The sequence below is a fragment of the Zootoca vivipara genome, chromosome 2, assembly GCF_963506605.1.
Source record: "Zootoca vivipara chromosome 2, rZooViv1.1, whole genome shotgun sequence".
NCBI lineage: Eukaryota > Metazoa > Chordata > Lepidosauria > Squamata > Lacertidae > Zootoca > Zootoca vivipara.
Window position 1 is genome coordinate 15,058,951 of NC_083277.1, and position 24,550 is coordinate 15,083,500.

The 24,550-nt window shown below is 45.5% G+C and overlaps 1 protein-coding gene, 1 long non-coding RNA gene and 1 other non-coding gene across 4 annotated transcripts; all 3 read right to left on the reverse strand.

Moving 5' to 3' along the window:
- Positions 1-194: 194 nt before the first annotated feature.
- Positions 195-11,930, reverse strand: LOC118081303 (nuclear factor 7, brain). Of its 2 annotated transcripts, XR_009557074.1 has the most exons (7): positions 11,303-11,927; positions 10,114-10,209; positions 7,920-8,153; positions 5,207-5,229; positions 4,978-5,117; positions 4,619-4,873; positions 2,467-2,587 (listed from the first exon to the last, which is right to left on the reverse strand). XR_009557074.1 is itself a non-coding variant. In XM_060271179.1 (6 exons), the coding sequence occupies exons 1-6, from the start codon at positions 11,699-11,701 to the stop codon at positions 2,073-2,075; spliced, it is 1,407 nt and encodes a 468-aa protein (XP_060127162.1). In that variant the 5' UTR covers positions 11,702-11,930; the 3' UTR covers positions 195-2,072. The 2 variants fall into 2 exon arrangements, 1 of the variants encoding a protein (XP_060127162.1); XM_060271179.1 differs by lacking the exon at positions 4,619-4,873 and having other exon boundaries at positions 195-2,587; positions 11,303-11,930.
- A 1,830-nt stretch (positions 11,931-13,760) lies between these two features.
- On the reverse strand, positions 13,761-23,186 carry LOC118081427 (uncharacterized). Its single transcript, XR_004692065.2, has 3 exons — positions 21,702-23,186; positions 18,013-18,182; positions 13,761-15,276 (listed from the first exon to the last, which is right to left on the reverse strand). It is a non-coding gene; the product is annotated as an uncharacterized LOC118081427 (long non-coding RNA).
- On the reverse strand, positions 16,601-16,739 carry LOC118081646 (small nucleolar RNA SNORA38). Its single transcript, XR_004692113.1, has one exon. It is a non-coding gene; the product is annotated as a small nucleolar RNA SNORA38 (small nucleolar RNA).
- Positions 23,187-24,550: the final 1,364 nt, after the last annotated feature.

Below are 24,550 nucleotides of genomic sequence, written 5' to 3' on the forward strand. Positions count from 1 at the left end.
CATACCTGCCAAGTTCCTTCCAGGAAAATAAGGGATGGGACCGGAAGTAGTAGACCAGAAGTAGCGCTGCCGCCATTTTGGAACTGGGCGGAGCATGCTCAGAAGCGACTTTTGATGCTGCTCTGCCCAGTTCCAAAATGGCCACTGTGCTGCAGCCATTTTGGAACTGGACAGAGCAGCATCAAAAGTTGCTTCTGAGCATGCTCCGCCCAGTTCCAAAATGGCCGCCGCGCCAGAAAACGTTTCTGCGCATGTCCAGAGACTCCAGACATGCGCAGAAGGAGCCTCCCCCGGCCGGTAAGTAAACCGGGGGGAAACAAAAAAATCTGTTTTTTCAGCTGGGAACAGCTGGAAAAACGGGGGTTTCCCGGGGAATACGGGAGACTTGGCAGCTATGCCTAAAGGGCAAGACCATACAAGAACTAGTTTTGTCCTTGTCATGCCCTCCAGAGATGGTTGGACTCCCAACTCCCATCAACCCCAGCTAGCTAGCAGGGTCAGGGATGATGGGAGTTGTAGTCCGGCAAATATGCTGTGTTGCCTTCGCCTGCTTGAAACAGTTACCAATGATATGAATGGCTTTTTTAAAAAAGTAAATAGCAGGCCCTAACCCAGATCACCGATCCCTGGTGGTTGTGAGACTTAGAAGGGCTTTTTACTCCTTTGCTTCATTCTGGATCGGGGCCTACATGCCTGCTGCTTCTTGCCCTGAAAGAAAAGCTAGAGCTCCCCATCACACCCAATGGAAACTTTTTATTTCAGTGCAAATGACAGGTGGCCTCATCTGCCTTCCTCCAGGATTCCAGCCTACGTTGCACACATACATATCTCCTGCCCACTACTTGATTTTTTTTAAGTGATCTATCAGATTGCTAATCTAGTAGAGCTCTTACATTATGCCCAATTAAGAAATTGAGCTGAGAAGCTGAAAGTTCCCGTGTCATGAATTTACTGGGTGAATGAAGCAAGTTACAGCTCCTCACCTGCAGGAAGGAAGGGATAATAATCGATTGCCTTAATAGCAGGAGTGTGTTCGATTTGTAAATTGAGTCCCCCGCTGCTAATCAGAGGCTTCCTGTTGAGTCTGTCGGCTGTTGAGTCCTGAGCACCAATGCAACACAGAGGTGATATTTGGAGCTTTTGCTTTTTTGTTTGTGTGGCTTTTTCATTTTTTTTGACTGTGACTTCTTCATTTTATGGGACTGACTTGTGACTGTGGCTTGTGACTTTGGCTTGTTACTTCATTTTTGTGACTGTGGCTTGTGACTTTGTTTTTGTGACTGTGTGGAACCCAGTTCAGCTACTGATTGATTGATTGATTGATTGATTGTGTGACTGCAGAAATGGATAAAAGCCCCCCCCCCCATCCAAACAATGACTATCATCCGTGCACCTAAGAAAAAAATTGATTTAATTTTTTTATCACCTACAATACTGTCTTATTTATTTTATAGTACAGTACATTGATTATTGCTTTCATTTTGTGGATCGATGGTCTCATTAGATAGTAAAATTCATGTTGAATTGCTGTTTTAGGGGTTGTTTTTAAAAGACTGGAAAGGATTAATCCATTTTGCATTACTTTCTATGGGAAAGTGCGCCTTGGTTTTTAGGACACTTTGGTTTTGGAACAGACTTCCAGAACGGATTAAGTTTGGGAACTGTCAGGGTTCCCCTTACAGGAACCAAGGTACCACTGTATATATCACAAAAGGCCTGAATTCACCAACGATCTCTTTCCCAGGGGCACACACCTCTCATTGCTTGGAGAATTGTGGTGCACTTAAGAACATCGTTCCAAAATCCACATTAGGGCAATGGCTTTTATAGGTCAACTAAAATGTCACGAAATAGTGCGCAAGCCTTCAAGTTACCCAGAGCTCTTCATCAGGTTTGACAGCAAATAAGGCAAGGTGGAAGGGAAGTTGGCTGATGATGAAGTCATGGAGTTTGCATCTCAGCTGGCCTAATAAAAGCACTGCCTTAGTATGGATTTTGGACTTTTATCTAATGGTTGAACACCTACCTTTCCTTTTTTATAATAATACCCTCTTAAGAGTTGCTTCAATGTCCTAACTGTGGCAGGTTTTCAAGCTTATGGTGCGTTTTTGCCTGAAAGCAGCTGGTGTAGGTTGGAAGAAAGGGTAGACTTTTTCGCTGAAACGGGCCGTGTGTGTGCAGAGGTGAGACCCGGCTGCTACATCATAGAAAGAAACTTGGCCTCCCTTGTAGTCCAGGTACACGCCGACCTTCCACCAGGACGATCCATTTTGAGGCTCGCTATCCTCCTCTGTTGGCTCCAGACACCACATCTTGTCCGTCAGAGAAGTGGGATCCTTGCCTTTTTGCTTCGGGATGGACTCCAAGGCTACGCCAATCAACCAGTCTCCCTTATTTTGGACCTCAACCTCCCAGTAGTGTCTTCCTGAATGGAACCCCTCTTTCCCCAGCACAACAGGAGAGTCCTGAAATATCTCTGGGTAGTTCGAGGGTTTCTTAAGCAGTCCAAACACCGTACGATAGTTTTGTAATAAGAAAGTGTATTCAGGAGGAGCAGTGGTGCAGTCCAAGGTGATTGGATCTACTCCTGATAAGCAAAGGAAAAGAAGTGAGTTCAATAAAATTGGGGCATCCTACCCTAGCTCCAATATAGGGACGCGGGTGGCGCTGTGGTCTAAACCACGGAGCCTAGGGCTTGCTGATCAGAAGGTTGGTGGTTCGTATCCCTGCGACGGGGTGAGCTCCTGTTGTTTGGTCTCTGCTCCTGCCCACCTAGCAGTTTGAAAGCACGTCAGGTGCAAGTAGATAAATAGGTACCGCTCCGGTGGGAAGGTAAACGGCATTTCCATGTGCTGCTCTGGTTTGCCAGAAGCGGCTTTGTCATGCTGGCCACATGACCCGGAAGCTGTATGCCGGCTCCCTCGGCCTATAGAGCGAGATGAGCGCCACAACCCCAGAGGCGTCCGCGACTGGACCTAGTGGTCAGGGGTCCCTTTACCTTTATACTAGCTCCATCCTAGATTACCAAAAGGGAAATAAACAAGTGGCCATGGGTGCCTTCCTTTGGCTCTCTTCTTACATTAAAAACATAAAATGAGAGCCAATGTATCTTATGTTTTTAATGTAAGGTGTGTGGTCTTTGTTGTTTTTTTCAGCTTGTAAGCCGCCTTGTGTATCATGCTATAGAAGTACAAATTAAAAGTGAAATGAAATGAAATCTGGTGTTTAACGTGTTAAAATGCAAGCTCCTAGCCCTCATGTTGGTGAATAGTCTGGAAATATAGTGAAGCAAAGAGTGGGATCCCCGCTTAGACGGAAGCTTTTCAAGAAATGACAATGCATCTTCTCTTCTTATATCGAAGCCAGTTCCAAACCCAAATAAACATAATCAATAAACAGAAGCCAGAATTGAACCAAGGATGTAAATGGATGGTGTTTCTGGAGTCATCAGGCAGGTTTAAACCATAGCCTGGACGGCGTCACAGTGCCTTTTCCCACATTATACATGAATGGTTGCCACTTGTAAACACAGCTGTACATAACAATGTCACCCCTCTGCTGAATCCTTGCAGAATGCAAGCTCTGCCTCCATGCACATAAGGACACAGAGATGGAAGAAGGGGTTCTGCTGGATCAGACCAAAGGCTCGCCTTGTTCAGCATCCTGTCTTCAACAGTAGCCAAACCCACAAGCAGGCTCTGAGCATGAAACTTCCTCTCCCATCGTTGGTTCCTAGAAACTGGTCCCCAGCAGCACCCTGCCTCCGCATGTTGAGGTTCTACTTCACTATCATGTCCTTTATTCTGATTATCAGGTGTTCAGGATGTAGGTGGCTGTGGCGATCAGCCTAAAGTTAGCCAGGTTATTAAGGGTTAATCCTAATAGAATAGTTAGAACCCAGGGGGGAGGGCTCTGGCAGAGTATAAAAACCCCACCCCTGGAGTCAGTTAGTTGAGTTGAAGTTGGTGGTGGAAGTTGGTTAGTTGAGGTTGGTCAGTTAGTGGGAGCTTGTGAGGTAGTTGGTTGGTTATTTGCAGAGAGAGCTGGTTTAAAATATTGAGGTGGAGAATAGATGGTGGATTTTAGTCAGACGGGATACTGAGTTGTGAGCTTATTTACAAATATTTATTTAGTTGACTTTAGCGGTAATAGGCCGGTAATTTGTAATTAGAGGCAATAGGCCGGTATAGGAACATCTGTAATCTGGAACAATCTAAGATTTGTACTGCAACCATTAAGCTTATGAACGCACAATAAAGCAACTTCGTTTTACTTTAACCTTATCCTGGTCTGAAGTGATTTTAAGTAACAGCCGATATTTTATTTCGTCGTTGGCACATCATCAATAGACCGTAAAACGTCTGGGGGTGATGTGCAGGTCAGAGTGACCGCGACAGTGGCATGTAACCAAAATACACAACCCCCACTGTTTGGGGTAGGGAAATAGAAGACTGCAGGTGGGGCAACATAATTATTATTATTATTATTATTATTATTATTATTATTATTATTATTACTATTTCTACCCCGCCCATATGGCTGGGCTTTCCCAGCCATTCTAGGCAGCTCCCAACAGAATATTATTAATACAGTAATAATAAAGCAATAAAACACCAACCATTAAAAACTTCCCTAAACAGGGCTGCCTTCAGATATCTTCTTAAAGTCTGATAGTTGTTTAGTTCCTTGACATCTGATGGGAGGGTGTTCCACAGGGCGGGCGCCACTACCGTGAAGGCCCTCTGCCTGGAACCGAGTGTCTGGAACTCTGAACAGCAGCACACCACAATGCAACATTTTGTTCCACTTGCCACGGCAAGTCAACAGACGTGCCACGAATCTGTCTAATTCTCTTTGCACATCGCCACATCATCTGCCATAGAATTCCATGTGTTAACCACGTGTGATACGAAGAATGGTTTCCTTTTGTCTGATCTGACATTACTCTCAATCATTCCTGAACTTCCTTTCAGTTACCTGTTCTGACGATGGATCTCATCTTACTCCATGCTAGGTATTGCAGTGGACCCTTGAACTTGCCCAGGCAAAGTTCCCTGCGGACAACAGGACAGTCAACCTGGTTTCCTACGCCCTCAGCCTCCTTTTCAGCAGGGAGCCTAGTGGGAAGAGGAGCAGAACACCAGATTACAGCAAGTCACCACCTGCTCTCTCACATATGAAACTAGAGGAAAGACACCATACTCACTTATTTAGGAGCTTCTGGACACCCTGGGAAGGGGGAAAGAAGGTGAGATGGTTAGGAAGCTTGAATCTCTCCTTTCATATTTTGGAAAATAACAGAACCCTTATACACCCCGTCATTCACTCTAATTTTGCCTTCCTCAAAGCCATTAGATCCCACTAGCCTCCCATTGAATCTTGGAATGCTGGCTATCCTGTTTGCTAATTCGTCTGTGTTTCCTAAGGGGCCTCGGAGTGTGGGGCTCCTTTCAGCCCACAACCCTAACCAACTGTTATGTACTAAGCTTGGATCCTAGAACAATAGGCAAGTAGGATCCTAGAATGCAACAACTGATTGGCTTGCAGAAGACCAATCAGGCTCCAGGAAGAAGTTAACCAGTCTATTAGGCTCGTAGGTTTGTAGAATGCAACAACTGATTGGCCTGCAGGAAAAGACCAATCAGGCTCCAGGAGGGAAGCAGAATCAGCCAATCAGACGGGACTCATTGTGTAAATAATGCATATAAAAACCTGAGGTTTGGGGGGGGGGGGCATTTCATCCACTGTTTTACAAGCTGCGATAAAGAGCATGAAGTCACTACAGGACTCTGAGTATATTTCACCAACCATACCCCCTTGCCTTCCCAAAGACTGAAGGCACTCAAGCCTCTCCAATATTCCCACCTGAATTGATAAGACACAGAGAGATGACCTCCCCCTCATACAGGAGACCAGATTGACACGGAAACAGATTTTCTTCATGTCAGTTTCACACACGACCTTGGGATGTGGTGGAGTCTCATAGACAAGAATGATGAGGGTGGAACCAATGGTAAGATTTCCTCATCTAGCGATTAATATTTCACCTGAGTAGACGAACACCTAGGTGGAGGGCTCCCAGTATACTGGTGCAACTCAAATATTGTTGTTGTTGTTTAGTCGTTTAGTCGTGTCCGACTCTTCGTGACCCATGGACCATAGCACGCCAGGCACTCCTGTCTTGCACTGCCTCCCGCAGTTTGGTCAAACTCATGTTCGTAGCTTCGAGAACACTGTCAACCATCTCGTCCTCTGTCGTCCCCTTCTCCTAGTGCCCTCCATCTTTCCCAACATCAGGGTCTTTTCCAGGGAGTCCTCTTCTCATGAGGTGACCAAAGTATTGGAGCCTCAGCTTCACGATCCCCTTCATGGATCAATGCCTTGTCGTGGCGAAGGGGCTTGAATAACTCAGAGAAGCTATGCTATGCAAGGCCACCCAAGATGGACAGGTCATAGTGGAGAGCTTTGACTAAACGTTCCTGGAGAAGGAACTGGCAAGCCAGTCCAGTATCCCTGCCAAGAAAACTCCATGGACAAAGACAACTCAAATATAAGCACCAACAACTGGGGAACACCGGCCTGCGAGCGCTCCAATGGGAGAACAACCTTTATCAAAGGTGGTGTTGATTTTGAAGACGCTTGAACTCGGGGCAAAAGGGAGAAATGAGGTATGAGGAAGGCACACTTGGCAAATCCACACCGTGATCAACTCCCGCCCGGGAACTGTGGAAGGACGTGTGGACCCAGAATTGGCCTCCACAGTCACTTACGGTCTCGTCGTTAAAACCGTGTTCATGGAAGACAATCTTACTCGGCTACGAGTGATTGCCAAAGAAGAAGACGACAACTGCTTGGAGCGATGCCTCAATGCCTTCCACAGAGAAGACGCTCCTGCAGCACTAGCAGTATGTATGAAGGGGATAGGGCTGAAAATTGGGTTGGGGCCTGGTACCAAGTCAGACAAGTTGCTCAAACTGAGGAGCTAGCTTGGCTGCAAGTGTTTTATGGGGTTAACTGTTCCCACACTGGCTTTTGGGGTCCTAGAATCATAGAATTGTAGAGTTAGAAGGGACCACGGGGGTCACCACTCCTCCTGTGTTGACTCCACCTACCTAAACGCCATTCCTTGCTCCAAAGAGTCTTAGCCCTCTCCCCTTTCTGAATCCTTAACCTATTCTGTGTGATTGATTATAGACAGTGATGTGGGGCAGCCCACCTTCTAGCATGTTATCTTTCTGTGGAAAATCTGCCATTTCGTAAAAGCAGAGACAGCACCTTGCTGACAAAGGTCCATATAGCTAAAGCTCTGGTTTTCCCAGTAGTGACGTATGGAAGTGAGAGCTGGACCATAAAGAAGGCTGATCGCCGAAGAATGGATGCTTTTGAATTATGGTGCTGGAGGAGACTCTTGAGAGTCCCATGGACTGCTAGAAGATCAAACCTATCCATTCTGAAGGAAATCAGCCCTGAGTGCTCACTGGAAGGACAGATCCTGAAGCTGAGGCTCCAATACTTTGGCCACCTCATGAGAAGAGAAGACTCCCTGGAAAAGACCCTGATGCTGGGGAAAATGGAGGGCACAAGGAGAAGGGGACGACAGAAGACGAGGTGGTTGGACAGTGTTCTCGAAGCTACCAACATGAGTTTGACCAAGCTGCAGGAGGCAGTAGAAGACAGGAGTGCCTGGCGCGCTCTGGTTCATGGGGTCATGAAGAGTTGGACACGACTAAACGACAACAACAAAAGTTCATTACTAACAACAAAGGCAGTGTCAAAAGCTTTTAGCAAAGTAAACGCACCAATTTAGATCATAAGACATAATAAATTTCAATTGGAAACCAACAATTGTCCAGTCCAAAATTTTCTGGGAAACCCTCAGCAATGGTTACACTAAAGAGGTGCCAAGGTTTGGGCCTCACCAGGAGGAAGGCAGCTGAATCCGTCTGTTCCATTTTGGCCTTTCCCTGGCTCATCATCTCTCTGTCTGCAGACAGGCCCTCCCGGATCTCCCAGAGATGTGCCATCATGTTCAGGCGTCCATCGTTTTCATCCTCATCTAGCTGGGCCAGTACTGCATCTTTCCTCTGGCTCAGGAATCGCTGCAGCAAAGTGAACTCGTCCTCAATTGTCTTGCGAAAGGAATCAGCTGAGTTCTGCAATGGAAAGAAGTTCCATTGGGAGGTTTTTGTGGCGGTGGAAGTGAGAACCCAGTTACCCGTTCAGTGAGAACAAACAGCTGAATTGAAAAATACCTTGTAAAAATGAGGGGATGTTGCTAATCTAGGCCCGGCACCAGAAACCAACCAGATTGGGTACTGGCTGAATACCCTGAGGCCTTGGAAAGGCCCCCTCACAAGCCCAACTTGCCCACATCCCCATTTAATGGTCTGCTTGCTAGATCCATACGTGCTTTTCAGTGGCAGGCAATGATGGTGCCATCCTTCAGCTGGGAGCCAAGCTCAGCTCCCACCCATAGTGGGTGCCTGCCATTTTGAAGTAAACCCAATGCAAAATAATTTTTTCAGTTTTATACAGACCAGCCAAGAAGATTTAGTAGGTCTACAGCAGGCATCCCCAACTTGCGGCCCTCCAGATGTTTTGGTCTACAACTCCCATGATCCCAAGCTAACAGGACCAGTTGTCAGAGATGATGGGAATTGTAGTCCAAAACATCTGGAGGACCGAAGGTTGGGGATGCCTGGTCTATAGGCAGGGACACTGCATTTTGGGTACTTAAGATGATGAGCAGCTGGGCTGGGAAATGATATATAATGAATTGAAAAGGATGTTCAAAATAACTTTTTCAAAAAAAGAAAAAACCCCAAAACTTTTCTTTTGAGAATTATAGGGACAGAACTACGTAAACTGTATAGAAATTTATTTATGTATGTTACTACAGCAACGAGAACGTTACTTGCCCCAAACTGGAAAGAAGAAGAAGGCCCAGTAAAGGAAGTATGGATACAAAAACTTAAGGAATATTCAGAAATGGCGAAACTTACTGGAAGAATAAGAAATCAAGGCAACAAACTTCTTCTTTTTTTTTAAAAAAAAAGAATGGAAATGGTTTATTGAATATTTACAGATAAATAGTAAACAGGTAAAAACATTAGCAGGATTACTGTAGTTTTATGAGAGTATATGTTTACAGTAGATAATTAAATGAGCAAGTTAAATGAATTTGGATATGCAGAACATATTAAAAAATAAATTTAAGGAACCACAGAAAGAGGGGGAAGGAAGTCAATTTTTGAAATGTTAAATGGATTGTAAAATTAATGAAATGTATAAATTTGAAAAGTATACATAAAAAGGAAGATGAAGGCGAAGGCGAAGGCGAAGGCGAAGAAGAAGAAGAAGAAGAGGAGGAGGAGGAGCAGCAGCAGCAGCAGCAGCAGCAGCAGCAGCAGCCACCGTGGATGGGAGCTTAGTTTAGTCCGAGGCTTCCTCAACCTTGGCCCTCCAGATGTTTCGAGAGTACAATTCCCATCATCCCTGACCTCTGGTCCTGCTAGCTAGGGATCATAGGAGTTGTAGGCCAAAAAAATCTGAATGGCCAAGGTTGAGGAAGCCTGGTTTAGTCCCTTTTCAAAAGTGCCACTAAGCTCCCATCCATGGTGGCTGTTCACCATCTTAAGTACCCAAAATGCAATGTCCCTGCCTATAGACACAAGAACAGGCCTTCTCTGTAGCGGCTCCACCATTGTGGAATGCTCTCCCCAGGGAGGCTTGCCTGACTTCTTCATTGCATACGTTTAGGCACCAGGCAAAAAAGGAAAAAAAGAAAAAAGTCTATGACCAGGCCTTTGGCCTTTAACTATCTGTGGCCTTTTAAAAGTGGGTGGGGTGTTTTTAATGAATTCTTTTCTTGGTTTTAATGTATCTATACGGGCTTTTCTGTTTGCTTGGTAAGTCATTTTGGGTTGCCTTGGGCAAGATAAAATGAGAAGAAGAAGAAGAAGAAGAAGAAGAAGAAGAAGAAGAAGAAGAAGAAGAAGAAGAAGAAGAAGAAGAAGAAGAAGAAGAAGAAGAAGAAGAAGAAGAAGAAGAAGAAGAAGAAGAAAGAAGAAGAAGAAGAAGAAGAAGAAGAAGAAAGGAATTATTGCCTCTTACTCTCAAGGAACGTATGTTTTCTTCTTGACGTCCTTCTTGCTGCTCTTGTTGTTTAATTCTGGTTTCCAGGCCACCTAGAACTTTGTCCAGCTTCCGCTAGGGGAGGAAGAAGAGTTTGTGAAATTAGGCAGGTCAGGGAACCTGCCATGTCCCCCCATTTTGTTTTTCTCTGTTTCCTTTTATTACTTTTGTTCTACGTTCCGGGATTGCAGATATTCAATGAAGAGCAGGCTATAAATTGTGCAAATGCCACCTCCTTACCTTTTCTTTTCTGAACTAAATAGCCCTAAGTGTTGTTGTAATCATTTCTCACAGAGAAGTTACTCCATCCCCTTAAACATTTTGATTGCCCTTTTCTGAAACTTCCCTATGCAGGGCTGCCTTCAGATGCCTCCTAAAGGTGGTCTAGCTACTGCACACCCTCCAACATTTCTCCCATGATAATAGGAACGTCCTAAGGAAAACCGGGACATTCCGGGATCAAACTGGAAACCGGGACAGCTTCCGCCAATCTGGGACTGTCCCTGGAAAAATAGGGACACATGGAAGGTTTTGACCTTTAAAGCCCTATGTGGCTTAGGACCCTCGTACCTACGGGACCGCCTCTCCTGGTATGCCCTGCGGAGGACCTTAAGGTCCACAAATAACAACATTTTGGAGATCCCGAGCCATAAGGTGGCTAGATTGGCCTCAACTAGGGCCAGGGCCTTTTCAGTACTGGCCCCGACTTGGTGGAACGCTCTTTCACAGGAGACCAGGGCCCTGCGAGATTTGACATCTTTCCGCAGGGCCTGCAAGACGGAACTGTTCCGCCTGGCCTTTGGGCTGGACTCAGTCTGACCCCTATGTTTTCCTCCCTTATGGTTTCGACTTGGGCTACGTTATTAAAATGAGGCTGCATTTAAATTTTATAAATTTAAACTGTATTTTAACCCTTATTAACAATTAATTTTAATTGTTTTTCTTTTTTTTAGTCTTATTGTAATTTTATTGGTGTCAGCTGCCCTGAGCCCGGTTTTGACTGGGGAGGGCGGGGTATAAATAAAAATTTATTATTGTTATTATTAAATAACAAATAACAAGGAGTTACCTTTCCTTTCACAACAGCGCCCAAACCAGCTGTTGGAGGGCAACTGTCTCACTTTACATAAAGCACCCCCTCCTTCACAGTGTCTTGTTGCACGCTCACCTTGTAGTGCTCAGCAGAGTCTTTCAAGGAGCTGAACTTGTGCCCGGCATGGGCAGGCGAATTCACACAGCAAAAACAAACGGGGTCCTCATCGGTGATGCAGAAGAGCTGCAAAGTGCAATCGTGTTGTGCGCAGAGCAACCCCTGCTCAGCACTTTCTCCGTCTTCCTGGGCCTCTCTTGCCTTTTGGGCCAAGTTTCTCAGCAAGTGGTTGGGTGTGAAATGCCTGTCAGGACAGGGGGCCCGGCAGTCAGGGCAGCTAGGAGCTCCCCCTTGGCTGTCCCAGGAGGCGGTGATGCATTTCTGGCAGAAGCAGTGCCCGCATCTAAGCAACACAGGCTCAGTAAACACATCGAGGCAGACGGAACAAGTCAGAGCTTGCTGAAAACCCTCCGCCATCTCAGCGGACAGATTTGCCAGAGTCCAGTTTCGCTTTCTTTTCTCTAGTTCCTCCTTTTGCTTTTCTCTTGTTGCTTAAAGGAGCCACACCGTAGAAGTGGAGCAAAGAGTGACATTTGCTGTAGCCATATGAGAACTTTGGAGTCTTTTGCAATAGCAAAGAGGTTAACTTCTGAAATCAGCTGGAATTTCGGTCTTCTGTGTACTTTTATTGACCTTGTGCAGCTCTCAGCCTATTTTGAGTCTGCTTTTTTTTTTTTAGGGTGGGCGCTGAATTTTTATGCTGGGATTTGTTTACTGTTGTATGGTGCCATGCTTTTATAATTAAAATGCAACTTTTCTGTTGTCCGCAAGCCGATCAGAGAACAGTGTCATGGTGTGACATTGTTTGCATTTGCCTGTCTTTGTTAACTAAGGGGACATGGGGTTTCTACATTGCAGATACAGCATAGCTGCCAAGTTCTCCCTTTTTTTAAGGGATTTTCCCTTATGCTGAATAGGCTTCCTCGTGAGAAAAGGGAAAACTTGGCAGCTATGAGATACAGCCCTGCCATGCGCCAGCTTTGAGGCAGAATTAACTACAGTGGAACCTCGGGTTGCGGACGTAATCTGTGACGGAGGCATGTCTGCAACCCGTAGTGCTGCGTCTGCGCACATGCAACACAATTTGGTGCTTCTGCGCGAAGCACGATGTAGCACTTCTGTGCATGCACGAGCGGCAAAACCTGGAAGTAACCCTTTCCAGTACTTCCAGATTTCCTGTGGTCCGTAACATGAAGCGTCTGTAACCCGAGGTACCACTGTACTAAATAATATTGCTTTTTAAAGGGACAGTATGTTATGTATTCAGTGGTCTGTGCTTGCCTGAGCTCAAGTCTGGACTAAGGATTCTGAGCCCCCCCCCCCCCGTGTTCTGATTTGATACATGATATCCAATCACAAAACAATTCAGGATTTGGGCCTCCGCCATTGGCCTTTAAACTCTGCTTCATGATTCGCAGCTTGGAAGTTTAGAGAGCCAATCACATTGGGAGTGTGAGTGGCCCAGGACTTCAGAAATGTATATAAGCAGTTGCTTTGCCCCCGTTGTGAGTTGTTATTTTGTACACAACGAAGGAATGGTAAGTACTTCAGGCGTTGAAATGTGATTGATGACAGTAAGGACTCAAAACCATATTGCCCTTTACTAGACTTTTTAATCTCGGCGCCCTGAAACTCCAGCCAAATTTCACTCACAACCTGAGTCAGCTACAGGTGCAATCTGATCCCAGAATCCCCCCCCCATTGACTTCTGGATGCTTGGACATTTTAGGTGATTAAAGAAACACACATTTGTTTAACTTTCTTCTAGCAAGACATTTACACAGGGCAGCCTCCTCTCAGTGGCTCCTTCCAGACTTGGAAGCTCCTGCCCTAGATAGAGAAACCAGAATGTTTTCCTCCCTGCTGCCCTTGTTCCAACAGGTTTTTGGAAACAGACTGTTTTTAATGAAAAGGCTGCTGCCCTGCTGTTTTCATTGTAGTTATTTCTATGGTTTTAATAGTGTTTTTAGCACTATGCATACAGCCCTGAGATTCTTAGATAAGCTAACACAGTAGTAATAATAATTCCTTCTAGTCTAAATGAAAAAATGTATAGGAAAACATGACACTTGCAAAATGACCCACCACTACCCAGTAATATTCAGAATTCCAGTATTGTCTCCAATCAGCAAATGAAGAGGGCTGGAGCTGAAAGACCCAAGTTGAAGTGTGGATGGAGGAAGGGCATGCATTGCAATAGATACAGGTGAAACTCAGAAAATTAGAATATCGTCGAAAAGTGCATTTATTTCAGTAATGCAACTTAAAAGGTGATACCAACATATGAGATAGATGCATGACATGCAAAGCAAGATATGTCAAGCCTTTTATTTGTCGTTAGGCGGGTCAATTATAAATGGAATGTAATTAATGAAATATAATAGCGATGTTAATTTTTGTATTATTGTAACTATTTATTGTATTACTGTTGAATTTCCAAAAGAAAGCATTCTTAAAAAGTATGTTGCATTACTGAAATAAATGCTTTTCGACGATATTCTAATTTTCTGAGTTTTACCTGTATTGTGCTCCTTCTGAGATATTGGAGACTTGGGTGTCGGAAGTTTGTTTCCCCATCCCCTTTTCCTTGTGTGTTGTGTCTTTTGGTCTGTATGCCTGTATAAAGGGACTGTCTCGGATTGACTTTATGCAAGTCACTCTGGTAGCCTTTCTGGTTGTAAAGCAGAATAAAAATGCTCTAGATATATAAATTGGCTGAAATCCAGTTGCCTTCAAAATTTAGTAACACTCTCATAGGTTTCAAAAATTATTGGTTTCCTATAACAGCTTCAGCTATTTACTGACGTTATCCAAGGGAAAGGGCCAAAGGAGAAGAGATTGCTAGAAACCCTCAATAAAAACACAATTATGTATTGCTAGATGAACAAAGCAACTTTATTGAGGATAGTTTGCAAAGGTACATAGATGAATTCAGCTAATACAGCTTTCCACAGGTCTTTCCACAAATGATGCAGCAAAGGAGGGATTCTGATATGTACTAACCAGTTCCACACCTCCTTGATTCATGACCGGATTGGACTTTAGCTATCCACAGGATTTTGATGCCATTCTCAACTGAAATAAATGTTATCAGATTATATATCTGGAGAAAATACGTTGAGAAATGTGCTTATGTTGAGAGAAAATACATGCTCAAAAATACACTTTTAATTCGGAAGGCAGGGTGGATAAAAATCAATGATTTTTTAAAATTTAAAATGGATTTTTAAAATAATATGCTTTTGGAGGAAAAAATCTTTCTATTTAAGTTACATTATAGTCCAAAGGGTATTAATCAGGAAATAAGGATTTGTTTTAAGTTTTCCATGCATGCTAAAACTCAAGTCTAAGCTGTGTGTTTTTTTTAATTGTTTAATCACATCAGTTAACAAACATGGATACATATGCTATAATGTTATTGTTTTAGTTAAATAAATTATTAAGGAAATGATTATTTTTCTCCTTCCAATAAAGTACAGCAGAAAAGTTGTCCAAATATAAACAGTCAATTACGAAATTATTGTGAGGTTTAACAAGTTATCTGTCTATAGATTTCTAATAGTACGGTATAACCAAACCAGAAATTTTTTATATAACTGTAAAAAACTACTGTGAAATTTTTTTATTCCAAAAATGAAACCTTCATCTGGTTGTAAATATTAAGATTATACCAGCAAGAATGAGAATTTCTGTTAAAAAGAAAAGAGTTAAGTCCAGTCTTACTGACTAGGGATTTAAATCACGATTAATCATTTAAATCAATTTGATTTCAATCAAATTCACCCTGTGGGAAGGTAATGCTAACATGTGAGTGCAAACCCCGTTGTGTGGGATGGTGGTTGTTGAAAGTGGATCTTGCAAGACGGCAGCACAGATGGAACATGCCCTCTTCTGCACATTTTCTGGGATTTGCATTCCTCCAACTTGAAATTTCTTGCAACATGTCATTTTTGCCAACATGTCATTTTTGCCATTTTTGACACTGCCAGCACCTATGGACAAAGCAGGGGACAAGTGTCATTCATTCGTTATATAGGAAATAAAAGAGCTACATGCCCACCAAACTCTTGCAAACAGGAGAGCTCCCCTTTATCCCCAGGTGTGAGGAACATTTCTTAGCCCGAGCCCCACATTCCCTTCCGCTTCACCTGAGTGGTGAGGGAGAGAGACAGAGGCAAAAGTGTGTGTGGCAACCAGTGCAAATATTACCTTTGTACTTCAAGCTCATTTATATACACACACAACCTCTATCCTCCATGCAGAGAAGCAAGAGGCAGTTGGAGAGCTCAAGGACATATTTGAGCTAGGCTGTTATAGGGCAAGGCAAGTGAGAAGTGTCTCCAAGGGCCAGGTACAGAGCACACTTCATTTTTACTATAACCCTCACTGTTCTGTTTTGCTACAACTTTCAAAGCAGTATAAACAATAACCTTTGTTTATTTACAGGTAGGTAGCCATGTTGGTCTGACATAGTCGAAGCAAAGTAAAAGAATTACTTCCAGTAGCACCTTAGAGACCAACTAAGTTTGTCATTGGTAGGAAGGAATTATTTTATTTTGCTTCGTTTATTTAATATCCTGCCCTTCCTCCTGAAGGAGTTTTAAAAATATATATATACAGTGGTACCTCTACTTACGAATAACTCTACTTATGAATGTTTCTACTTACGAATGGAGCTCCGTCCGCCATCTTGGATGCGGTTTAGATAGGATTTTTTCTACTTACGAATTTTTTCTCCCAATGCATTCCTATGGGATTCGACTTACAATTTTTTTCTACTTACAAATGTGCGTTTGGAACGCATTAAATTCGTAAGTAGAGGTACCACTATATATATATATATATATATATATATATATATATATATATATATAATCAACCAATTCAATATAGAAAACAACAGAGAGCAACCTTCCCCAACAAATGCGAGGGATGATACTCCAAAACATCTGGAAATCACCATGTTGGGGGAAGGGTGCAGAAGGTAAAAATCCCAGGAAAATAAAATTCTGTAAATGGAGAGAGGCCGCACATCATGTCATCCAGTCTCAAGATAAAAGCCACTTTTCTTCTTTCTTTTTTTAAAGAAGTCAAAAGGCAGGCTAGGAACACCTTGAAACAGTGTTTCCCAGCCTTTGGTTTCCAGCTGCTTTCAGACTACAATTCCCATCATCCCTGACCACTGGTCTTGCTAGCTAGGGGATGATGGGAGTTGTAGTCCAAAAACAGCTGGAGACCCGTGGCTGGGAAACACTGCCTTAAACGGCCAAAACAAAACGCACGGCAGAATTCGAATACTTGGCGTGCAACACAGAAAACTGTAGGAACAGAGGATTCAGGGGCAGCCTAGAGTAGCAAGCCAGCCCTGTACAAAATAGCCTCCATCCTGATTAATCTGCCTCCAGTTCTTACGTGCCAACACACGGGAAAGTACAGGCACGCCTTTGTGGGAGGGATCGCACACACCCAAAATTTCTCAGTCATCACGAAGCTGAAAACGTAGTTGTCCCCTGGCAGGAGGTGCCCACCCTCTCCCCCAGCACTGGCTGAACAGGTGTGACTTCGCACCTTCACGTTCTTAAACACTCTAACTAGCTGGGTAGGAGATCAGTGGCAGAAAACCAGCACATCTTCCAGGCGCAATGTGAGGAGGGGATGTCCAACCAAGCTTTAAGCCAGCAGTAGGGAACCTCTGGCCCATGAGATTTCTGCCCAAAAGCCACACCCACTTGCCCCACATCTGATGTCATCCATATATGATATCAGGTGCGGGGCAGGTCAGGAGGCACCTGTAAAGGAACCACTGACTTAAAGCCCTGACTGGTGTTCCAGTTACATGCCAGCTCCCAATGCAGTGACCCACAGCCATAGCTGATCCAAGTGGGGCCTGAAGTCATTGCAGATCAGCTGAGCACAGCTGTGACTTCCAGCCCCACTTGGGTCAGTTAAGATCTTCCTTTGCAGTGTGTCTTGATCTCAACCCGCACTAGAAAGGAAAGCGTGCGTCATGGTTCTGTCTGTTTGCATTTCTTAGTGCAGAAAGTATTTATCTCATCTGTTAATATCTTTCCTATTCTTATTAATTCTAGAGCAGGCATCCCCAAACTTCGGCCCTCCAGGTGTTTTGGACTACAATTCCCATCATCCCTGACCACTGGTCCTGTTAGCTAGGGATGATGGGAGTTGTAGGCCAAAACATCTGGAGGGCCGCAGTTCTAGAGGCTAGACTATAAATGCTGACTATAAACGTAGGCCAAAAGGAGCCTGGGTCTTACTTCTCTCTCTCCCTCTCTCTTCCTTTTGGTGTGGTGTTTCTGTTTCTGTACATAGGATGCTTAGTGCTAAGGTTTAGTCTTATTATGAGTTAAGTTTATAAATTCTGCAACTGGATTTTGTATGGACTGAGCCAATCCTGACTGCATTGGGTTTGTGACCATTACGCTACATTTGCCTTCAGCACAAGTAAAGCGCGGCTGAATGAAGTACTATTGCCTCTGGTCTATTTTTTGGGAATTCTGCGACATATTTAAGGTTTGCCTCCACAACGTATGACAGGTTGTTGGTGTAATGTGAACAATGGATTAAATTGCACAGTGTTTGGCATCATGTCTTGAAGAGCACATCTTCCATGCCTGGAATGTTCTGAGGTGATCAGCTGGGGGAAAGGAGTGAAGGATGCGGCCCACCAGGCTGAAAAGGTTCCCCATCCCTCCTCTAAATTTACATACCTGAGGTATGGGTGCATCCCACGAAGGGATGTTTTAACATCCAAAACCATCCACATCCACTCATTTGTACATAAAGTTCAAAGCTGAAGGGGTGCTCAGAGAAGGCGTTTAAGGCAGTTGTTCCCGGATCTACAATTCTCTTCATCTGGGAGATTCAAAATACAATACATCTTCCCAAAGTGATATAATTTAAGAGAAAAGGGGAAGGGGAAGAGAACAACATCAGATGAAAACATTTTCTTATGTTGTCACACACCTGACTGAAGCTTTAAGCATAGCCCCCAGATTAGCAATTTTTGAGGCCACAGGTTTTTACAGATCAAAAATACCTATGTAAGCACTATTACTAACATATCAGTAATGTAGCTGCCTTCAGTAGCACCTTAAAGACCAACTAAGTTTTTATTTTGGTATGAGCTTTCGTGTGCATGCACACTTCTTCAGATACACTTGAAACAATGCTTCTGCTCTACATTACCAGCTCACCCCTAAGAATAAATAAGTTCATAGATACAGTATATTCCTGCGTATAAGACTACTTTTTAACCCAGGAAAATCTTCTCAAAAGTCAGGGGTCGTCTTACACGCCGGGTCGTATTTCTTATACGGCAAGTATATCCCAAACTCTATATTTTAACTGGAAACGTTGGGGGTCGTCTTATACGCCCAGTCGTCTTACACGCCGGAATATACTACATAAAATCTTGTTGTTATGGTGCCACCGGGGGACAAATAGGGATCCCTATCACAATTTCTCCCAGAAACGGGATGGAAGCTTCGAGCATCATAAAAAGGCAGCCTTAGCCTCCCCATCAATGCTTTAGACAGCAACTGCCATCAGCCCCAAGGCCTGGTGAAGGACAGCAAAAGTTTTCTCATAAGTGATTCTTGAGATTTTCTTTTTCTCCCCTCGCCTTCCACCCCAAGCAACTTTGTAGAATTTTCTCTGAATATCCTCCAACATGTTTTTTTTGGGGGGGGGGTTTGACCACCATTCTCCTTCACACACTCACAATGCCTCAAAACCATGCTAGGCCTGAGGCGTTGTGGAAGCTACAAAATGGCGGCCGGGCCGCCGACACAGTTATAACAGCAGCAGCAAAACCTCAGCAAAAAGGAAATAATTCATACTGCTGCCATTGCTGACGGCAAGCGCCGTCGCCTAGAAAATGGTGGAATGCTTTCTCCTCCCACTGAAGAAATTCAGCGAAATGGTTCCACTTTCCCGATTTCTCTGCTCACAAATATGGCAGGGTGATTTGTCGTGCAGACCACTCTACAGTGGTACCTTGGGTTAAGTACTTACCGTGTTTCCCCCTTTTTAATACGTAGTCAGAAAGTAAGCCATGGCAGGGTTTTTAACCATTTGAGAGCTATTAGACATACCCCGAAAATAAGCCATACTTCCGCACCAGCTAGCAGGACCCAGCATGCCGGCCGTGACAGGAGGAGGATGCCTGCCGGGTCGGGTCAGTGCCCGGAAGCGGCGGTGGCTGCTGCAGTGCCGATAAAGCGTGCAGCAATGCCGCACGGAGCACCAGCCAGCAGGACCCAGCTCCTGCAATGCTGGCCGCGGCAGGAGGAGGAAGCCTGCGGGGTCGGGTCGGTGCCCGGAAGCGGTGGCGGCTGCAGCGCTGACAAAGCATGAAGCAGCGCCGCACGGAGCACCAAGGGCACGAGCAGCAGGAGGAAAGAGAGAGCGGCTCGTTGCTTGCGCACTGTAAGAGAAGCAGCCAGAACCGATCTCCAAATTCCGAGCCTCCCTTTTGCGCGTGCGGGCATGTTAAAGCCCCGATCAGTTCACTCCCCACTTCTTCCTCGCCATCCCTCCCTTTCACACGTTGCCTCAACCCCGCAGCCCCCCTCCCTGGCCATCGTCCCCTAAGTGCAGCGCTGCTTCGTGCTTTGTCAGCGCTGCAGCCGCACTCTCTCTGTGTGTGCGCGCGTCTCTTTCTTTCTCTCCCTGTGCGTCCGTCTCTGTGTGTGTGTGTGTGTGCGCGCGCGCCTCTTTCTCTATCCCCCATGCGTCTTTCTCTCTCTCGGTGTGTCGGTGTGTGCGTGCGCGCGCGCGTCTCTGTGTGTGTGTGTGCGTCTCTGTGTGTTTGCGCGCGCGTCTCCCCCCCCCCCGACAGAGAAAAGGTTACGCTTCGGCTCATCATTCAGCCGCCCCGGCCTCCTCACTGAGGGCCAAAGCTGCTCCCCTCCCCCTCCTCCCCTTTCATCCCTCCCTTCCCTCAGTTGGTCCGTCAGTTGGGGTTGCGCGCGCGCCAGGGGCATGGCCCAAGCCTCTATCCCCACACTCCTTACCACCAGCAAACAAACAGCTCAAGTTCAGTGCACCTTATCTTAGCTGTGGACGTCCTAGTTCCTAACTCAGTTCTGTAACATATTACAAACCACTGGACCATGGGGAAGACACCACCAGAGGGGCATTCGCAAAGGTGGGTGCTATTTTTAAAAGACTCAGCCGTTCCAATGAGAATGCAGCTTCAAGAGTCTGTTATACAACTAGTTGGAGATTATTTGTATTGTGTATCACCTGCAGGGATGGAACAATGCAAACAGCCTCACGAGAACACAAAAGGTATAGGCATATATACCCTTTAAGCACTACGCTGGAATCTACGCTGGAATCATAGCTGTCAAGTTTTCCCTTTTCTCGCGAGGAAGCCTATTCAGCATAAGGGAATTCCCCTTAAGAAAAGGGAGAATTTGACAGCTATGATCTGGCTGTGTCCATTTCTTGGTTCCATCTATCCAGGCTGGAGGAAGCATCTGTATGCAAAAGGATCCCAGGTTTAACCCCCAGGTACCCCCAAGTTTGAAATCCTGGAGAGCTGCTGCCAGCCTGGTTGACAGTAAAACCTGGAGAGCTCAGTTGGCTAGAGTGTGGTGTTTATAATGTGCGCGGAAGAGAGCGCCAAGTGTCCTGAGCCAGTGGGACCCAGTTGTACCAGCACTTAATAAAAAAAAAAAGACACCCCCTGAAAATAAGCCACCGTGTGTTTTTTTGAGGAAAAAAAGTTATAAGACGGTGTCTTAAAAAAGGGGAAACACGGTAATTGGTTCCAGGGTGCCATTCGCCTCCGAAAACCCGGAAGGAAACACTTCCGGGTCCACGGAGTACTTAAACTGAAAGTACTCAAACTGAAGCATACTTAAACCTGTACTGTATTTCTGAGCTGGTTGTAGAGGAAGAGGAACCCCTTTCTGTTCAGTCAGTAAAGTGTGAGACTCTTAATATCAGGGTCGAACCCACGTTGGGCAAGATTCCTGCACTGCAGGGGGTTGTACCCAAATGACCCTCTCATGGTCCCTACCAACACTAAAATTCCATGACTTTCTAATTGCTAGTGGATACTTAACAAGAAAATGTAGGGTTGAAAACCTTGGCACAGCCTCTGCGCTTTTCACGGTTATGTTTCACTCCTTGCAATCTACTCCCAGTTCTTACCCGTCTATACACCCTCAACCCCCGTTTTATAGGCTCAGCTTGGGTCCAGGATAATGGAAAGACCCCTTACATATTCAACTGATCACTGCATTCTGCAGAAGGGGCTCCCTCCAGATACCCTCTTATCAGGAAGTCCATTCCATGCGATATAGGAACAAGGCCTTTAGTGTGGTGGCACCTACCCAACCCTCAAATATTATAAGCCAGCAGATAAACCTTCACACTGCACAATTACCTTTCCAGAAAATGATGCAACTTGGAATGTCAAGAAGTCCGAAGCTCTTTTGAGCCAGACGATGTGGTCTACACCAGCTTTTCCCAACCTGGGAGATCACAGCATCGTATACTCGAAAGGGACCCTGTGTTTCATCTAGTCCAACCCCCTGCGATGCAGGAATCTGAGATAACGTATCCCTAACAAGATGGCCACCAAACCCCTGCTTATGAACCTCCAAGGGAGGAGAGCCCACCACCTCCTGAGGGAGTCTGTTCCACTGTCAAACAGCTCTTACTGTCATTTGAATCCACTGGTTTGGGTCCTACCTTCCTGAGCAGGAGAAAACAATCCTCCTCCATCTTCCACGTGGCAGCCCTATAGGTATTTGAAGATGGCTAGATCATCTCTCCTCTCAATCTTCTCCAGGCAGCCAGATGCAATCCGACAGCATCCGGAGAACACGTGGTTGGGGAACGCTGGTCTTACCCTTAACTGTCTGAAACTCTCCAAGGTTGCAGAACAGGAACCTTTCCTAGCCCTTTCCTGGAGAGCTGCCCTTACCTGGGACCTTTCGCGTGCTTCACAAAAAAGCACGTGCTCTCCCCACCGAGCTAGGCAGGGCGGAATAGGCAAGCGCACACCCGCAAGGCGCAGGTTACCGAGGCAGGTCTGCGCAGTGGCGCTCGGCATTTGAGCTTTCCCAGCAACCTCGCAGATCCATATCGGTGGTGGGAACCTTACCTACCCGATCCGCTAAATTAAGGGGGCTTAAAGTTAGCCTAACAAGGCTCCGGTGCAGGATTCCTGGGAGGCGCCCCGGGCCCCCACCATTCCCAACTGTGCGCCCGCCCAGCACATCACCCGATCCGTGGCAAGTCCCCCGCGCAAGGATGGGGATGGATTCCCCCCTTTGCCAACATACACACCCGGCCAAGCCCGCCGGAGATCTAAGCGCCGAAAGTACTCCTCCTCCTCCTCCTCCGCCTCCATGGCTGGGGCTGCAATGCATGCTGGGGATCCTCTTAGCTTGCCCAAATTCAATCGCCTCCGCTCTCATTGGCTGCCAGATCCGGGAATCGGGCTGGAGGGAGGGGGTGGAGCTGCTCGGTCCGCATGGCCTCTTTCTCCGCATTGCATTAGGGACGCGTGCGGGGGGAGCCTTCCCGACGCAGCCCGAAGCGCGTTCACCGCGAAGTAGTGCGCACCGTAGAAGCATAGAACTGTACAGGGGTCCGAGGGTCGTCTAGACTGACCCCCTGCAATGCAGGAATCTCAACGAGATCACGCACGACACGTGGCCACCCAACCTTTGCTTAAAAACCTCCCGAGGCTATATCGCCCTCCCAGGAAACCTGTTGTTTTTCACTGTGTTCTTCCTGACGTTTAGTCGGAATCTCTTTCGTCACTTGGATCCGTGTTTGAACTGGACTCGCTGCCGCGCGGACTTGCGTGGCAGACCAGCCGTAGCAGGTCTGTTGCAGCAAAGACCTCTGAGCCTTGCGGAATGGGCGCTATTAATTGCCTAATAATAGGCACTTCCTGAATTTATTTTACCTCTGACCCCAACGTTTATAGTTCCCCCAGCCGCGTGTGTATCCTGTATATCTGAATCGTATGATTCGGTAGACTCGCTAGCCTGCAAAAATAATAATACTAATAATACTAATACTAATAATATTACATTTTATTATTGCGAGAGGCAGTGGAAAACAGGAGTGCCTGGCGTGCTCTGGTCCATGGGGTCATGAAGAGTCGGACACGACTAAACAACATTATTGCATTTCCCCCCACCCCAATTTTATTCTCTCAACAACCCTGTGAGGTAGGCTGAGAGACGGTTACTGGTCCAAGATCCAGAAGTGAGCTACATGGCTGAGAGGAGATTTGAACCCTGGTCTCCCAGTGCCTAGTCCAACACTTAACCACTATGCCACACTGATGTAGTTTATTGGTTTATTTTATCAATTATTTGTTTATTTTATCAATAAAGATATATATTTTATTAATAAATCTCTGCACTGTATCCATAGCTGCCAAGTTATCCCTTTTTTTAAGGGATTTCCTCTTATGCTGAATAGGCTTCCTCGTGAGAAAAGGGAAAACTTGGCAGCTATGACTGTATCAGTGGCTGGGGAAACCCAGCCAGATGGGCAGAGTATGAATAAATAATAATAATTATTATTATTATTATTATCATCATCAGATGGAATTTGGCGTGCATGGGATGGCTAAACGACCACTGTTGTTGCCTCCAATTTGCCTCCAATTTGACTTGCAAATCCCAGTCCTCAAACTGTCAGATACTTTGTCAGTTCCTTGGCTAAAATGGGAAGGGGTTCTCTTAAATTCCACCACACACGCATACACCAGGGGGCTTTGAAATGAGACTCCCTGATTGGCTGCTTGCCGAGGCATCACTTAGCAACCAATGTTCCATCCCCTCTGCATTTTTCCTGCTTGCAAGGCCTCCCCCCCCCCATTTCTTTCATTACTTGAATAACTCCATTTCTCTTGAGCCTTCATTTCCTTTGTCCCAGATCTGTACCTAGTCTGGATTTTGATATTGCTTTAACATTGCTCCAGGGAGATTCTTAACAAAAAAAGAAAGAAATGAGGCTCATATGGGCATGGGCTTTTATTGCACTCAAATTGCTAAAAGTCCTGGTCTGAACCTCTTTTCCACGTTTTTCCCCTCTGAAGAAGAAGGGTTGTGTCCTCACAGCCTTGTCATTGACACCTCTCCTTGCTGTTGAAATCCAGAGTCTTTGCTGAAAGTGTTGGAATGCAATTCTGCTTGTTTGGAGGCTGATAGGTTTGCATGGGAAAGAGGAGAGAGAGAGGGAAAGGAACCCCCAAATTTCCTAGGC

Bases quoted from the DNA above. Each gene is read 5' to 3' on its own strand.
- LOC118081303 (XM_060271179.1), bottom strand. From the start codon at position 11,701: ATGGCGGAGGGTTTTCAGCAAGCTCTGACTTGTTCCGTCTGCCTCGAT. The intron at 8,154-10,113 runs GTAAGAGGCAAT...TTTCCATTGCAG, and splicing joins AAAACATACGTTCCTTGAGA to AACTCAGCTGATTCCTTTCG. The intron at 5,230-7,919 runs GTGAGGCCCAAA...CCCCCTTCCCAG, and splicing joins ATTCAGCTGCCTTCCTCCTG to GGTGTCCAGAAGCTCCTAAA.